Genomic DNA, 18,435 nt, shown 5'->3' with positions numbered 1-18,435 from the left:
AGAGAATTAAGTCAAATTTATAAGAATACAAGTCATTCCCCAATTGATAAATGGTCAAAGGATATGAACAGGCAGTTCTCAGATAAAGAAATTAAAGCCATCTATAGTCATATGAAAAAATGCTCTAAATCATTATTGATTAGAGAAATGCAAATCAAAACAACTCTGAGCTACCACATCACACCTATCAGATTGGCCAACATGACAAAACAGGAAAATGATAAATGTTGGAGAAGATGTGGGAAAATTGGAACACTAATGCATTGCTGTTGGAGCTGTGAAATGATCCAACCATTTTGGAGAGCAATTTGGAACTAGTAGCCTATATCAAATTGTGTGCTGTCTTGGAGAGGGAAGAGGAGAAAATTTTTAAAACTCAAAAACTTATGGAAGTGATTGCTGATAAATCAAAATAAATTTAAAAAAAAAAAAAGACATATCTCTTCTTAGCAATGCAAGGATCCAAGACAACTCCAAACGACTCATGATGGAAAATGCTGTCCACATCCAGAAAAAGAACTATGGAGTCTGAATGCAGATGGAAGCATATTATTTGCTCTCTCTCTCTTTTTTTGTTTCTTCTTTCTGGTGGTTTCTCCCATTGGTTCTAGTTCTTCTTCACAACATGACTAATGTAAATATAGGTTCAATATGAATGTATGTGTAGAGCCTATATCAAATTGCATGTCGTCTTAGGGTATGGGGAGGGGAGAGATGGGGAGAAATTTTGGAACTCAAAATCTTATGGAAGTGAATATTGAAAACTAAAAATAAATAAATTTTAATAAAATTTAAATATCAACCACAAAACAAGTAGAAACGTTAACACAACTACTAATCGTTGCCCACCTGAAAATGTTTTACACGGCACTTATAAACCCCAAACAATACTCTCAAATTTATTAACATAAAGTACTGCTTAATGACCTTAATAACGCCACGTTAATTTCTAATGCAAAACAAGTTCATTTTATTGACATTTCAAAGCTTCGTAGAAGTTCTTGGAAACTCTCTTCATTGAAGTTTTCCCTCACCAGAAAGGAAATGGCCCTTCTATTTGTCATTCTGATATACTCCTCACTTGCCAGTACATGAGAGCATTTCAATTAATGTCTGAAATGCAAATATTCAAATGGTACAATTGTTTATGCATCTATCTATTTTTCCTTGTGACATTTTTGGTTTTTGTATTTTAAGTATCTTTTGATGATGTTTTGTTTTTATGTCACCTAGATTTCCCAGTATATTCACTGTTCCCTGTTCCCCTCCTGTTACCACTCCCACTTACTTTCAATGAGGCATCGACTAAAACAAAGAATAAAAGAGGAAAAAAAAGTGTAACATTATCTGTGGGGTATAATTCCCCACTTCTGCAAAGGAGGGAACAATCTAGATAGAGCACTTAGCCTAAGGGAAGACCTTGGTTCAAATCTAGATTCAGAGTCACCTGTGTTGTCATGTCTGCCTCAGTTTCTTCAACTTTAAAATGAAGATAACAATAGCACCTACCCCCCAGTGTTGTTGTGAGAATCAAATGAGATAATATTAGAACGGCACTTAGCACAGTGTCCAGGACAAACAACAGATGCTTCATAAATGCTTGCTTCTTGCTTTTTTTCCTTCATAGCTTCTTGTGGAGTCAAGCTTGGTGATTAGCTTTTTAAAAAATTTTTTGAAATTACAAATATCAAATAAAATAGGCTTTTCTACAAACAAACAAACAAAAAGAGGACTGTACATGAAACTGCAAATCACTATGTGCAGCTTGCTTTTCTTTTGAATTATGAAACAAATTCAGCTGTGTAACTGAATTTGTAACTTTTAGCTATTGTTCATTTAATAATTCTTTCTGGCCTTCCTTCAGTGCTATTCTGTGAATTTTAAAGAAAATGCTTCAATGATGATGATTGTAATATTATATAATTTGGTTTCCACTAATTTTCATAGTATATGCTCCTATATCAAATTTACAGCACTATACAAAGCTTTGGAATTTAATAAATGAAAATACGTATGAAGTAATACTCACTTGTAAGATGGGCGCCGTGCTAAAATCCCCCGAGCTTTCTGTGAAGAGCCTATGCTGTCAGATGAATCCTGAGAATCTTCACTATCTGACCAGGATGATACCTAAAAAGTACACTTTATTTCATGATGATAAACAATACAAGTATTCAAGAGAGTTCTAATAAGATCTAATTTTCACACTATTACACTCAGAACAATTAGACACCATTCCAAATGCATTCACATTGCTGAATCTGATTTTGAATATTATTTTCTAAAAAGTAGCAATCTGAGGACAGTTTAATTCAGGAGAGCAAATAAAGGAAACATCTATATCTATGTATAGAAAGTGTGTGTGTGTATGTGTGTGTGAATGTGTGTATTATATCAAAAAAGCAAGAGAACCAGAAATAAGCAAGATGTCTTCAAAACTAGACCTCCATAGTGATATACTGTCAGGAATTACACCAACTAACATGTTAGAAAAGAAAATTACTGGTTTTTTAAAACTTCTCTAAGGATATATGTTCCTCTAACTTTATTCTTCTGAAATTTATGTATATCACTCAAAATATTTTATCATTAAAGTATCTATCAATGACTGCATCAAATATTTGCAACCAAATGCAATAAAAAATGTTATGTAGTTGCAAATAACTGTAAGGTTAAAAAAAGCACTTTTCAAATGTCAAACAAATGAGATTGTACTCTAACGTGTCTTACTGCTTTAAGCAATATTAAGGTAATTAACTATTAACTCCTAATCAGAGATGGATAACATGTTATCCTAAACTCACCTACAAATATAGCAAATATTCTCCAATGGAAAGTTTCCAAAAATAGTTTTTCCCTCTTGTGTTATTTACTAGAACAGACTGCCTCCCTGTGATGGCAGTTAACAAATATTTCTCTCTAAGACCAAAACAACAAGGCACAATCATAACAGCTGTATGCACTAAATCATGTTCGAAAACATACTAAGTATTCCATATATATTTTCCCGCTATTTATGCATAATCCAATTGATTAAATTGCTAAGCTCTTCTAACCAAATATGTGAAATAGAATAATTTCAGTTATAAAAGGAAGTGGAGGTAGTTAATCTATGAGCATTTATTAAGCACCTATTAGAAGATAGGCAAGATGGTAATCACGAAGATAAAAAGGCAAAAGATGGTCCCTGCCCTTTTGGACCTCACAATCTAATAAAGAAAACAACATGCAAATAAATGTGTACAAACAAGCTATATATAGAATAAAAAAGAAATAATCAATAGATGTAAGGTACTAGAAAAGAGAGAAAGGATTTCTGTAGAAGATGGGATTTTACCTAGTACTGGAAGGCAAGAAGCAGAGATGAGGAGGGGGAGTACTCCAGGTAGGAGGGACTGTAGAGGAAAATGCCAAGAAACAACAGATGGAGTGTTTTGTTTGGAGCACAGTAAGAAGGCCAGTGTCAGTGGATTGAAGAGCACATGGAAAAGCAATGGTAAGAGCAGGGGTGGGGAACCTGTGGCCTCCAGGTCCTCAAGTGCGGTCCTTTGCCTAAATCTTAACTTCACAGAACAAATCCCTTAATAAAAGGATTTGTTCTTGTAAAACTTGAACTCAGTCAAAAGGACACAGGTTCTCCGGCCCTGGTAAGGTGTAAGAAGACTAAGGGGACAGAATATGAAGGGCTTATGTACCAAACATTTTGTATTTAATCCTGGAGGTGACAGGGAGAGGAAGGTGTATTCCAGAGTTGTTATTACAAAGGTGAAATCAACAGACCCTGGCAACAGATTGGATATACAGATGGAGAGATAGTGAGTAATCAAGACGACATCAAGGTTGTAAGCCTGAGGGACTGGGAGGTTAGCGGTACCCTTGATAGTAATAGAGGAAAGGATTTTGGGAGAAATAAAATGAGTTCAGTTTCAGCTATGTTGAGTTTAAGATCTCTGTTGGACATCTGGTTTACAAAGTTTGTAAGGCAGCTAGAGATGTGACTTTGGAAGTGAGCAGAGAGGTTAGGGCTAAGTGCATGACAGGTAGATAAGCAGATTTGAGAATGATCAGCATAGAAATGAAAACTGAATCCATAGGCACTGATAAGATCACTAAGTGAAACTGTACAGAGAGAAAGAAGAGGATCCAGGAAAAAGTACTGTAGTATATCCACGCTTAGTGGGCATGATTTGAATAAAAGATCTAGCAAAGGAGAATGAGCAGGAATGGTCAAATAGGTAGGAGAAGAACCAAGAAAGAGTAGTATCGTGAAAACCTATACAGAAGAAAGTATATCAGCAGAGAGGATGGACAAGTGTCAAAGTTATCAGGCAGGGAGTTAGCAATAATGAAGCCAAAAACAAAGGCCACTGTAATTTTTTAAAAATTACACAGAAGAGAACTAAGTTCAGAAAGAAGCAAACAAGCAGGCCGTTTTGAAAATAATATGTAAGGAAGAAAAAAGTACAAAGTAAAAAGCATACAGCAGAGAACAAAAGAAAACAAGGAAGAAAAGAAAAGATGGACAGCTATCAACACAATGCGCAGTATTTAATATATAGGCTTTCTAGAAATGGAAATTTATTGCTATATTATTTTGAATCCTCTCTTTGTTCTGCTGTGCACAGGACATGTTCTTTCCTATTTTATATTTAAGTTTTAATAAAAATTTTTAAAAAGAAAGTAACATGTAAAATTTATTATATACTTAAAAAAACCATTAAGTGACATGAAATAGAGATTTGTTGTTTTTTGCTAGGCAATGGGGTTAAGTGACTTGCCCAGGGTCACACAGCTAGTTTGAACCCAGTTCTTCCTGACTATAGGGCCAGAGCTCTATTCAGTACACCATCTACCTGAGGTGTTTATAATGGAGGCAGAAATGATGGCAAAAACAAGCAGATTAGGTCAAGTATAATATAAGCAGAGAAAATCTGTACTAGGACCATACAATTAGAAGAAGATAAAAAATGTACGGGAACATTTTCAGATGTTAACATTGGAAAAAAGAAGGTGACCACCTGTAACTACTGACCTCTAAGTCTATGTATAAATCTTTATGAGAGTTATCTATACACAAGTTGAGGGCATCATTAATGAAGGTATTGGTAGGGACCAAGTTAAGTTTTCACAAGTTATGTTCAACAAGGGACACATCTTTACCAGATTACAATTAACTGAATGATGTAGAGAACATAAATGTCATTGGGTTTAGTGTTCACCCCTGCCTTCCAAATGAAAAGCATTTTATATGGCAGAACAAAATACTGCCTTGACAAGTTTTTTTTTTTTAAACAGCAAGGTGTTTTTCACTCACAAATCAAGATCATTCAGGATTCCATGGAACATATAAAAACAGAAATAACCCTATTCAATGACCCTCTGATAAATACCAGGCAAGGCATTAAAACAAGGAGACCTATGTTCATCAAAGGGTCTTGTCACTGTGAAGGAGATTCACCCCAGGGTTTAGGTTAGAAGGATTCCTGGTGGCTGGTGAGGTCCTCCAGATGCTCCTATTGGTGGATAATATTCTGCTAACTGTGTAAAGATCCAGATTACTTCAGAGGTTCTTGGAAGTTCTTAATCCCTCAAAGAGTTTGCAATGTCTAGTCACACAGGAAAGGCCGAATGGACGAATATCATTTATTGCACAGATTTCAACATAACATGCATTTGGATGTACACTTTACTTGTCCAACAGTACGTATATCTGGGACAGACTTATAGAAGGACAATGAGCTGGGCCCAGAGATGAAAAAGAAGAGAGAAGGCAAATTGCAAAGGAAAAGAATAAAAGGCACTTTGTGATAGTCATTCCCTTTTAATAATTATACTAGGGAGCAGAATGAAAGTTTAGGTCCTTGTCCCACTATACTCCAAGCATTCTTTACTGCCCCCTCTTCTTCAGGAAATCATTTCTTAAAAAAAAAGTTCACAAAAAAGACTGAATCTCCCAAGGTAGAGGTACTGTTCTTGATTCTTATCCTTGTACATTAATGTCCCACTCCCTCTAAATACACTTTCTTGGTAATTTCATCAGTTCCCATAGATTCAACTAACTCCTCTAGTCAAATGCCTCCCAAATTCCCATATCCAGCTCTCCATTTCTCTGAGGCTTCTTCTTTATCCTCCATCCCAGGCAAACTAGGCCCATTCGGGGGCTTGGCAGAGTAGCTTTCTCCAGTAACCTTTTCCCTCCTGGCTCTCTCTACCTCTGACTTTTCAGACTTTGCCACTGTGCCTAGGCTGCCATCTCACCTTGGAACATGCTTCTGCCATGCTGGCCCCATTCACCCAGTGGTGGACTCCTCTCAGAACTTCCATTTTGGGGAGGAACCAGGCCTGCCAACTTCCATTCCTCTCTTTGCTCTGCTTCTGACTTTATGGAGTTCAACACTATGTCCCCAAAGTACCTTCACCTATTCATCTCCCTTTTTCTGTGTTGTCTTCTCTTGTTAGAATGTAAGTTCCTCAAGGGCAGGGACTATATTTTTGCTTATATTTGTATCCTGAGCACTCAGCACAGTGACACTGGCATTTAGGAAACACAATAAATGTTTCTTGCCTTGACTTCTTGCCAACTGCCCCCTTTCGACCTTCTGGCTGGATCATTACCATCCCCCTAGTTTCTACCCCTGCCAGAAGTAACCCAGAATCTGGCTCTACTCAGACCTTCAGGCCTACTCCTCTCTCATTCCCAATAGCAATGGGCAGGGTCCCTTCCAGCCCCTCACCCGGCTGCATGGACGCAGATGCTCACATTGCTTGAATGAACAAGCAGATCATCCTATACTCTTTAAACGATGCTGTCATCCAGATTTATAGGCACTGCCATCTGACCTAGTGACAGACCCTAAGAATGAAAGTCTTGCCATGCACTCCAATGTCACACGCTTAGGACTTCTGAGCCTTTCCAACTGTCTCTGAAAGTGAGTTCTTACATGTGTTGGCTGCTTGAATTAAAGAGTCAATTCCTTGAGCTTGTCTTGATTAGCATAGTGCTTGGCATATAATTAAGTGCTTCATAAATGTTTTTTCTTTCATTCATTCATGTATTTATTCGTGTCATTCACCTCAAATGCAACATGTCCCAAAAAGAATTTGTCATCTTCCCCACAAAATCCACCCCTCTACTTAACTTGCCTATTTCTGTCAAGGATGCTACTACACTACTTCTTGTCACCCAAGTTTGTAACCTCAGCGTCATCCTCAACTTTTTACTCTCCCTCACCCTGATAATCAATTTCTAAGTCCTACTGACTCTCCATTTCTCAAAGTTCTCTCTTCTGCATTCTACTCACAACCACTACACTAGTTAAGGCCTTCATTACCTCAAGCCTGCACTCTTGCAATGACTTAACTGGCCTCCCTACTTCCAGTTTCTTGCTTCCCAATCCACCCTCTCATAAATGCCAATGTGATACTCCTAAACCAAAGGTCTAACCATGTCACTTCTCCTTAAACAAGAAGTTGCAATGGTTCCCTGTTGCCCCTAGGATAAAATACAAACTTCTCTGTATGGCATTCAAAATTTTTCATAATCTGAATCCATCCTCTCTTTCCAAACTGACAGAATATTATTCTCTCTAAATTCCAGTCCAACAATCCTATCTGCTGTTCCCTGTATATGACATTCTCCATAGCCTGGTCTGCCCCTATTCTTAAACTGTTCTCATCATCCTTACCTTTGACTCCCTAATGTCACATCCCCTCCTACAGAAGGCCTTTCTTGATTGTTCCAGTAGTTTGTGCTTTTCCCTCTCATTCCCAAATTACTTTGTACTGACTCTATATGCCCTTAATATAAACTCACCTGCACAATGGTTATTTCCATGAAGTAGAATTAACTCTATTTTTTGTAGCATGGAGCCTAGCATAGCCGAAGCACTAAAGGAAAGTACTCCTAAAAGGATTAAGCTATCTACCTGCCAGGTTCTTTCCTGTCTGCTTAGCCATCAAATTTTGATTTGTAGCTAGACAAGAAAGAACCCTTCACTGAGCTTCTGTCCCACTTTCCCCTATGACGATAGACAACCGATAGATATGACTTCCTCTTTTACCTCACCAAGGATGAGTTTGGTCTTCAGGGAAAGGGAGAAAGAAATAAGTGCTATTTATCTTCTAACACACCTATGATTCCCACTTCTTCCCACTTTACTTTAGGGTTCCCCTTTGCCTACCAGGATAATCCTTCCACCACTGGATATGCAAGTTTCCTTCCCTTAAGACCTATCTTTTCCCTTAAAATTTGAGCCTACCTGTCCTTGCACACAATAAATCTGATGTGGATTCATGATAGTTAAGAGGTTATATCATACCACTTATAATATAGTAATGAGACAGTAACCATGTCAGATAAGATTCAGGACACAAAAATTCATACTCTGTACCACACAGACCAAGTTTTCAGTTACCTGCACTGTCTGTACTTGTGGGGGATGGATTACTGAAGATGACTGAGCAGTCTGGATGACGCCCTGACTCTGTACTTGTTCTCCAGAAAGATGTACAACTGTCATTGGTGCAGCTCCTCTTAGTGACATCTACAAATAAAAATAAATTCGATTAACAAAGTTATTTACTTCACCTATGCACAGAAGAAAGGCAAAATCTTAATAATGGGAAATGTATATATTTGGGCCCTATTAAATACTACTTTTTGCTGGAAACGATTTGGTTGGAAAACAGCAAATCCAATTTTAAAAGGTAAAATGAATGTTACCTTCTTTAGCAATTTGAGCATAATTTAATCACAGTATTAAACTGACTTCCCTGTGTATTAGGAAGGTCCAGAGAACTGAAGTGACTTGCCCAAGGTCATATAACTGGTTTCAGGGGCAAGTTTGGAACCCCAGTATCCTGGCTCCAAATCCAGTGTTACTTCCACTATATCAAGTTTAGTCTCATCATCTGCATGGTATTGGCAACATGAACATGACTAGGATATATTTCTGCACTCAAGGAACTTATAATCTACTAGGGAGCTAGAGACAAGGATGTAACTGATTATAATACAAATTAGAAATGTACAAGGTATTATTACTATGAAGAGAAGCACAAAGTAGGGAAAAGAAATGAAGGGGAAGTGTGAGACAGCAGGGAAAGTTTCACAACAATGACTTCTAAAGGACGAAGAATTACATTCCAAGTATGGAATACACTAACCAGGACACTATATTTGGTTTCCTTTCTTTCTTCATAGCCAGGAGAAAAAGCTAGCAAATCGTTTGTTAAACTAATTAGAATAACGATGTTTTCACTGCCATAGTTATAGAACAAAGGCACAGATGTGGTAGAGGACAGGTGAATTTAGGGACAGTGAATAGTACAGTTTGGCCAGAACAAAGAGTTCATGAAGGAAAACAGAGAGAAACCAGGAAAGTTAGATTGTAGTTAGACTGTGGAAGGCCTTGAGTGCCACACTAGGAGTCTGATCTCTATTCTATGATTAATGGATAAACACCAAAACTAATCAAATTATTCAGGCAGCTACACATAGGATAAAATAGAAAGGAAAGGAATAGAGAGGCAGGACCAACAGGAGGCTATTTTAGTAATCAAAGTATGAGGAAGTAAAGCAGTGACCATGGGAATGCAAAGGGACAAGAGATGGAAATACAAATACACAGAACTTAATTAGCAATTTACTATCCCCTTTCCTTTTGAATCCAAAGATGTTTCAAGGGTTTGAACCTAGATGACTGGAAGAACAGTGATGCCATAGGTCAGGTTTTTGGGAAAAGAGGATAAGTTCAGTTTTGGACAGGTATGAGTGTGAACATACAGGTGGAAATGTTTACAGGCAGCTGAAGGTTGAGCACTGGGATACAGGAGTCATGGAAATTGTAGAAACAGATCTGAACATCATCCGTAACAGATCTGAGAGTTGTTAAGATTGCCAAAGGGGAAAAAAATCAGAGGGCCAAAGATGTAGCCTCTTTGGCATCATTTAAAAACAAAACAAAAACAAACCCAACAGTTCATACAGGTGTAAGAACCCCTGCTTTAGGGCAACGACTATGGCAAACTTTTTTTGAAGTCCCCATGGCTTAGCACAAACATATATAGTAGCTTAAGAAACACTGATCAAACAAACAAATGCTCAAGGCCCAGGACATCACAAAACATTGGTAGCAAATTGCATGCATTAGTTAGGTTATATCATCACATCATAAATACTATTTCCCCTTCATTAAAACTTCCTGGCAAAGAAAGTTACTCTCTTCTGCTAACAAATTTGAACAATTACAATTTTAGTCATCTGAATCTTTGTTGTTGTTGTTGTGTTTTGTTTTGGTTTTTGGTTAAGTGACTTGCCCAGGGTCACACAGCTATCAAGTGTTAAGTGTCTGAGGCCGGATGTGAACTCAGGTCCTCCTAAATCCAGGGCCAGTGCTCTATCCACTGAGCCACCTAGCTGCCCCCATCTGAATCTTTTAACAAGATGTTACAAGTAATTTTTAAAAATCATTAGTAATTTGATTCCGAATTAAAAGTGACTGTCATTGATTGTCCCCTTTTCTAACATATAACCTATTGTCCACCTATCCATAACCACCCAGAAAGTAAATGCTCATTTGACACATGTGAAGAACATGTTTTCCCATATTAATTAGGATACCACATTTGATTTCTTCTCCTTTTTAACTCTAAGGAGAAATGGCTAGGAAATAAATTGTTAAATGATTCAGAATAATGGTGTTAATTACCATAGTGTCAACTTAGGGTAGTTTTTAAGCTTTGAGGTATGCATCACACTTTTTAATGAATGTTTTCATACACATTAAAATTCAAAAGAAAGAAAACCAGTTTCCATTCAGAACATAAATTATACAACCCACAAAAATAAGGTTTTCTAAGTTTAATGAGACAGTAACGGACAGATAACTGACCTAAATTAATGTTTGCCCACTAGTAGCCAGAGGATGGTGGCAGAAGGAAAAGTCTAGACATCTGTAATAGTAATTTTATAGAATCACAGAAAATTTAGAATTGAAAGGGATCTTAAATGTCATCTAATCCAATCTCCTACTCAAAGCATGAGTCTCTTTTATCAAAATCAAACTGATCGTTTGAACACTTCCAGTTACCAGAAATTCATTATTTTATAGGGTAACCTCTTCCATTTTTTGACTTTTTTTTTTTTTAGGCAATTGGGGTTAAGTGACTTGCCCAAGGTCACACAGCTAGTAAGTGTGAAGGGTTTGGTCTAAGGCCGGATTTGAACTCAGGTCCTCCTGACTTCATGGCCGGTGCTCTATCCACTGCGCCACCAAGCTGCCCCTTGACATTTCTAACTGTTAAAAAGTCAATAAATAGCTGACTTCCTTTAACTTCTATTCATGTAATTTTTTCTTCTCTCCTCTGAAATTGTATTGATTTATTTATTCTTTTATATGTAATCTGTACACATTGATTTTTTTATTTCGGTGAGGCAACTGGGGTTAAGTGACGGGTCATACAGCTAGTAAGTGTCAAGGGTTTGGTCTAAGGCCGGATTTGAACTCAGGTCCTCCTGAATCCAGGGCCAGTGCTCTATCTACTGTGCCACCTAGCTGCCCCTCTTCAACTATTTCTCATAGGACACAAGGGTCCAGACTCTTTTCACCACTCTGGTGAAAGAGTCTTGCTCCCTGTAGACCTAGCTCATCAAGATCCCTGTACCTGAATATAACTAGATGGGGTCAGACCAGTGCAAAACACAATGGGACTGTTCATTCTTTTTTCCTAGACATTTTTTTAAAATTAACACAGCCTTTTACACTATATTTTGGGGGACAGTCACATGACCAGTACTAACACATATTAAACTTGTGGTTAAAACACATCTATCTTTTTCATATGAGGGACAGCATAGTGTAGAGAATATGTACTTGGAATCAGGAATACCTGGGTTCAAAACCCAATTTAGACACTAGCTGTGTGACCCAGGGCAAATCATGTAACCTCCTTGTGCCTCAGTTTACTCATCTGTAAAAATCAGAGTTGGTTTCAGTGGTTTCCAGGACTTTCGTAAATTGTAATTCTATGTCTATGATTCTATATGAACTCTACCAAATTTCCCTGGATCTGCATTTCTATGCTTAATTTTTAAAATTTAAGTTCATGTCTCTGTTAGTTTAGGCCCATTATTCCTGTCTGTCAAGATCTTCCAGGACCCCGATTCTTTTATCTGCTCCTTCCAGCTTGTGTTAACCACATCTGACAATTGTTTCCCTATGTTTTTATCCAAGTCACTAAGGAAAATAACAAAAAGGATGTCCTGCAGCATGCCATGAGAGATGCTCATCAACTAAGTGGCCCCATAATGCACAGAATGCTGGGCCTGGTGTCAGGATGACAAGTTAAAATCAGGCCTCAGACTAGCTGTGTGACCTTAGGCAAATCACTTAGCTTGTTTGCCTCAATTTCCTCATCTATAAAATCAAGATAATAACAGCATCTACTCCAAGAGCACTGTAAAGATCAAATATAAAGAGCCTAGCACTGTGGCTGGCACATAATAGGCACTACATGAATGCTATTATCATTCCATTGGATTGACATCCATCAATCAATAACACTACACCACTCAACCAGCTACTAAAACTGTGGCTACTGACTGCAGTCCAGTCTCTCCATCTTGTCCAGGAGGATATAATAAGGGACTCCGTGCCTTCAGGAAATCATGTGTCTATGCAATTTATCTGATCTACCAGGCTAGAAATGGAAATGAAGTTAACTTTCTTAAAAAAGGATACATGACTGTCTTAGAATGACTTCATCTACGCTGGTAAACTCATGTAGGAGCCTCGTAATCACTACTTCTATTCCTAAATACTCGCTAACCATCTCTTTAATAATTTAGTTTGGAATTTTGCCAGAAATTGATGGCAAGCTCACTTGCTTGCAATCTCCAAAATCTGCCTTTTCTACTTTTAAAAAATTTGATGCACATTGGTAAATTAGCCAAATTTAAGAATTTTTGACTAACCAAGATTAGAAGGAAAGCCAAATGCTGGGAAACAATTTTTACAGCAAGTACCTCTGATAAAGGCCTCATTTCTTAAATATATAGAGAACTGAGTCAAATTTATAAGAATATAAGTCATTCCCCAATTGATAAATGGTCAAAGGATATGACTAGGCAGTTTTCAGATGAAGAAATTAAAGCTATCCATAATCATATGGAAAAATGCTCTAAAATCACTAGTGATTAGAGAAATACAAATTAAAACAACTCTGAGGTACCACCTCACACCTAGCTAATGTGACAAAAAAGGAAAATGATAAATGCTGGAGGGGATGTGGGAAAATTGGGACACTAATGCACTGTTGGTTGAGTTGTGAAATGATCCAACCATTCTGGAGAACAATCCAGAACTAGGCCCAAAGCGCTATCAAACCGTACACACCTTTTGATCCAACAATACCACTACCAGGGCTGTATCCCAAAGAGATAATACAAATGGAAAAAGAACCTATTTGTACAAAAATATTTACACCAGCTCTTTTTGAGGTGGCAAAGAATTGGAAATTGAGGGTATGCCCATCAATTGGGGAATGGCTGAACAATACTACTGTGCTATAAGAAATGACAAGCAGGCTGATTTTAGAAAAACCTGGAAAGACTTACACAAACTGATGCAAAGTAAAGTGAGCAGAACCAGAACACTGTACATAGTAACAGTAATACTGGATGATCAACTGTGAATGACTTTTCCCAAAAGTACAATGCTCCAAGACAATTCCAAAGGACTTATGATGAAAAATGCTATCCACCTCCAGAGAAAGAACTGATGGAGCCTGCATGCAGATTAAAGAATATTATGTTTCACTTTTATTTTTTTCCTGTTTTTTTTTTCCTTTTGCTGTCTTCTTCACAACATGACTAATATGGAAACATGTTTTGCATGTGTACACATATATAACCTATATAAATCTGCTTACTGTCTCAGGGAGGGAGAGAGGAAAGGAGAAAATCTGGAACTCAAAATGTTTAAAAAATGAATTTTAAGGCAGCTAGGTGGTAGAGTGGACGGAGTACCAGCCCTGGAGTCAGGAGGACCTGAATTCAAATCTGTCCTCAGATACTTACTACCTGTGTACCCCTGGGCAAGTCACTTAACCCCAACTGCCTCAAAAAAAAAAAAAGTTAAGAAAAAAAGGAAAAAAATAAAAGAAAAAAAAGAATGTTAAAAATTGTCTTTATATGTTATTTAGGGAAAAAATATTCACTTTTTTAAAATTATGATGTCTCATTCCTTGAGTTTTATGATTCCGTGAAGAAACAAAATTCACTACATGAAACAATTAGCCTTCAAAAGATTCTTGGATTCTTATTAGGGAGATATGATCAAACAGGCAAAATCACAACACATTATGCAAACCACTAATACCAAGCTGAAAAATTTGACTAAAGTCCTCCAGCCAAGCTCAGCTCCCCTAAGAAGTCCCTACTAAATGACGAACTTTTCCATTTTTTGAAAGAAGAAAGTATTTGGGGAAAAAGTAAAAAGGGTAAAAATTATAAAAAGGGGGTAAAACAACACTTAACAACAAAAACCATGAATGTAAACAAACGAACTCATACATAATACAGAAGACGGTAGAAGAATGAATTACAAATCAGAATCCAACAAATGTTCTTTACAAGGTACATATTTGAAAGGAATTCACAGTTAAAATAAAGGCCCAGAGTAGAATCTATTATGCTTCTGGTGAATTAAAAATGGTGCACTCACGTTCTTAGAAAAGGTAACTGTAAAAATACTTAAAAGATATGCAAGAAGGCTACATTATGATTCAAAGGAGTACAGACAATATTAAAACTAAGTATACATTTAATGGACAACTAGATAGCACTGTGGATAGCATACTGGGCCTGGAGTCAGAAAGACATCCTCCTGAGTTCAAATCTGGCCTCAGATACTTACTGGCCGTGTGATCCTGGGCAAGTCACTTAACCCTATTTGCCCTGGTTTCCTCTCTGTAAAACAAACTGGAGAAGAAAATGGCAAAGCACTCCAGTATCTTTGCCAAAGAGTTGGACACAAGCGAACAACAACAAACATATTTAAGGATATAGCATGAATACTTAAAGGTAAAGGTAAATTAAACACAAGGAGAAATCAACAGCAAATTAATAACTGTTGGGGATTTCAATGCATCCCTTTCAGACCATGACAAAGCTAAGAAAAGGGTAAAAAGAAAAAATGTAAGGGACTGGACAAAATTTCATTAAAGTTAGATATGATAACCTATCAATTTCTGAATGGGAATCAAAAGGAGTATACATATTTCTCAGGTTTGCATCACACCTTTACAAAAAGATGACAATGTACTATGACAAAGAACTCATATAAACAAACACAGAGAAGCAGAAGTATTAATCGCATCATTTGCTGTGCACAATATACTAACACGTTTTAATAAAAAGGGCACAAATGAAGAAAGGCTTTAAATTTTAATGGAGATTAAATAAAATAATCCTAAGGAAGGAATAGGTCAAAGAACAAATCACAGCAAGAAATAAATTTGTTTTTTAAAATTACACCAATGAAACAACATTAAAAAAAAAAACAACTTTTGGGATATAGCCAGAGGCGGTCCTTGTGGGAAACTATATTTCTCAACATTTTCATTAACAAAAAAAGAGAAAAAACAGATCAATAAACTGGGCATGCAACTAGAAAACTAGACTGGTACTGTTTGTTTTTTTTAAACCAAATAAACACAAAAATATAAATTCCAAAAATCAAAGATTTGTGTGTTGTCTTCCCCCAGCATATGTGTCCTTGAGTGCAGGGACTGTTTTTCTTTTTGCTTGTATTTTTATCCTCAGTGCTTAGCACAGCGCCTGGAAAGTATTAAGTACTTAAATGCTTGTTTCCTTCCTTCCTTTCAACACAACCCCTCCCAACAAACACTCCAGTTCTAGTCATCTTTTCCACTGTGCTCTCTGAAATGTCTGCTCCTTAGTAAAGTATTTTCTTTCATATTACCTCCAATTTCTTGCATTCACAGAGACCTGGCTCCCTTCCAATGACATAGGTTCCCTGGCCATCCTTTCCAGTACTGGTTGCACTTCCAATCACACCTCCCCTTACTCAGTGGTCATGACAGGAGAATCAGAATGATACTCTTTGCTCCCTACTGCCACATCCAGACTCCCTTCCTCTACTACCATTACTCAGTGACTACACCTCCTTAAAGGTTCATTCAATCCATATGGATCACCTAATGGATATTCTGGAAGCTATTATCTACCAACCCTTAGGACACTTTCCTTCCTTTCTCAATGAGTTCAGTGTCTGACTCAAAGTCTCTTCTCTCCAATCCTAGCCCTCAAAATAGGGGGCTTCAACAAACACCCAAACTTCTCCATTCCTCAATTTACTTATTTTCCATGACCTTAGCTATACTCAGAAATGGTCATACCCTTCCTTGATCTTGCCCTTACCTACAAGTATTCTACTTCCATGTCGATTAACTCTGAAATTCATTTATCTAATCATCTTTTATTATTCTATAGTTCTCTCTGCCTAATCCTACTCTTCCTTCTACTCATGAACCTCAATCCCTCCACTCCATGATTCTTTCCAAGGGCATTTCCTCCCTGAAGGAGAAATTTATCTCCTTCTCTCCCTAGCCTGACCCCGTGGTGAAGCAATTCAACTCTAGACTATCATGTGCTTTCAAATCCCTTGCTCCCTTATCCTATTGCTAATCATGCCATGCCATGCCAAGCTCCAGCCTCAGAATACTCCCATTATCTGCTATTCTCTCACTAATAAAATCACAAAGTATTTTGCTGTTCCACTACAAATTTATGCTACATAATCTCAACCTGGAATTCACTTCAGCAAGACAATACTTTTTTTTAAATTTCTCTTATTGATTCACCATCCCAGTCACCACAGCACTCTTCCAAATCTTTTCATCTCTCATCAAATCTCTCATGACATTCCAAACCCCAATACCCCCCTCATCTGAACACATTACCTCATATTTCACTGAAAAAACTGAGACAGTTTGCCAAGAGCTCCCTTTTCTCCCCTCCTCATCTCACTTAAATACTATCCACCACTATTTCCTCCTTCACCTCATCTCATGAAGTAGCACTTCTTGACAAAGCAAAGCCCTCTACATGCACACATGATCCCTTTTCAGCCTGTCTTCTCCAGGGGACTGACCTCTCTATTACCCCACACTTTCCCTCTCAGTCTACTGGCTGGCTGTTTCCCTATGGCCTAAAAACATGCCCACGTCTCTCCCATCCTTAAAAAAAAAACAAACAGGGCAGCTAGGTGGCACAGTGGATAGAGCACTGGCCCTGAAGTCAGGAGGACCTGAGTTCAAATCTGGCCTCAGACCAAACACCTGACACGCTAACTGTGTGACCTTGGGCAAGCCACTTAACCCCAACTGCCTTACCCCCCCCCAAAAAAAAGAAAAAAAGAAAAAAAAAACAACCCTCATTTGATCCACTCACCCCTGCAAACTATTGTCCTTTATCTTGCTTTTCTTTTGCGGCTAAAGTCTTTAAGAAGGCCATCTACAACTTGTACTTCCTCTTCCTTTTATCTCACCCTCTTTAAAAAAAAAAAAGAGGCTGTTTTTGCCTTTCTTTGTAACCTCAGAGCTTATTATAGTATGTGGCATATTGTAAGTGCCTAATAAATTTTTTCTTGAATGATTCATTCAAAGATCAAGAATTTCAATGAAAATAATTTTTTTAAAAACAGAAAGAAAGGAGGTCTAACAGTAGCACATTTCAAACCATACTAAAAAGCAAGAATCATCAAAACTATTCAGTATTGATTCAAGAGTAGAAGAATTGATCAATGGAAAAGGTTAGGTACATAAAATAGAGAAGTAAATTAACAAAGTACCATAGTGTTCAATAAACCAAAAAGATCCCCATCTACTGGAGTTAACACTCCTCTTTGGAAAAAAAAAAACTGCGGGAAAAACTGAAAACCACTCTGGCAAAAGTTAATTTGAGACCAACATCTCACACCACATACTAAGATACATTTCAAATAAATCAAAAAAGCAAGGAAGGAAATATCTATCACAACTATGGACAGGGGAAGACTAAACAAGATACAGAGATGCGGACAGAAGATAAACGCAGCAAAACGAGTACTTAGTAACGAATATTTATAGTAAGTTTTTCTGATAATGGTCTCATGCAAGATACATAAAATTTAAATTAAATCTTATTTTTATTTATATTATTATATTATTATATTATATATTATTATATATTGTTATAATATATTATATAGTTATTTATATTTATTTTTAAATTAAAGAGTCATTCCCTAATAGACAGTCAAAGGATATAAACAGGCAATTATCAAAGGAACAAATCCAAGTAATGAAAAGACACATGAAAAAGTACTCCAAATAATTTGAATTAGAGAAAATCAAATTGAAACTACTCAAAAG

General features: G+C 37.1%; 1 protein-coding gene across 1 annotated transcript in view; it reads right to left on the bottom strand.

The window, feature by feature from the left end:
* Positions 1-18,435, bottom strand: part of ATF1 (activating transcription factor 1) — a 42,386-nt gene that overhangs the window by 10,908 nt on the left and 13,043 nt on the right. Inside the window, exons 3-4 of the mRNA XM_027844474.1 lie at positions 8,415-8,543; positions 2,030-2,130 (exon numbers count right to left, since the gene is read on the bottom strand). Of these exons, the coding sequence (XP_027700275.1) occupies positions 2,030-2,130; positions 8,415-8,543 (230 nt within the window). The remainder of the gene's footprint in view (positions 1-2,029; positions 2,131-8,414; positions 8,544-18,435) is intronic.

The sequence above is a fragment of the Vombatus ursinus genome, unplaced genomic scaffold (genome assembly GCF_900497805.2).
Source record: "Vombatus ursinus unplaced genomic scaffold, bare-nosed wombat genome assembly UNPS02014941.1, whole genome shotgun sequence".
Taxonomy (NCBI): Eukaryota; Metazoa; Chordata; class Mammalia; order Diprotodontia; family Vombatidae; genus Vombatus; species Vombatus ursinus.
The sequence above is the reverse complement of the archived record's forward strand: the minus strand, read 5'-3'. Positions and strand labels throughout refer to the sequence as shown.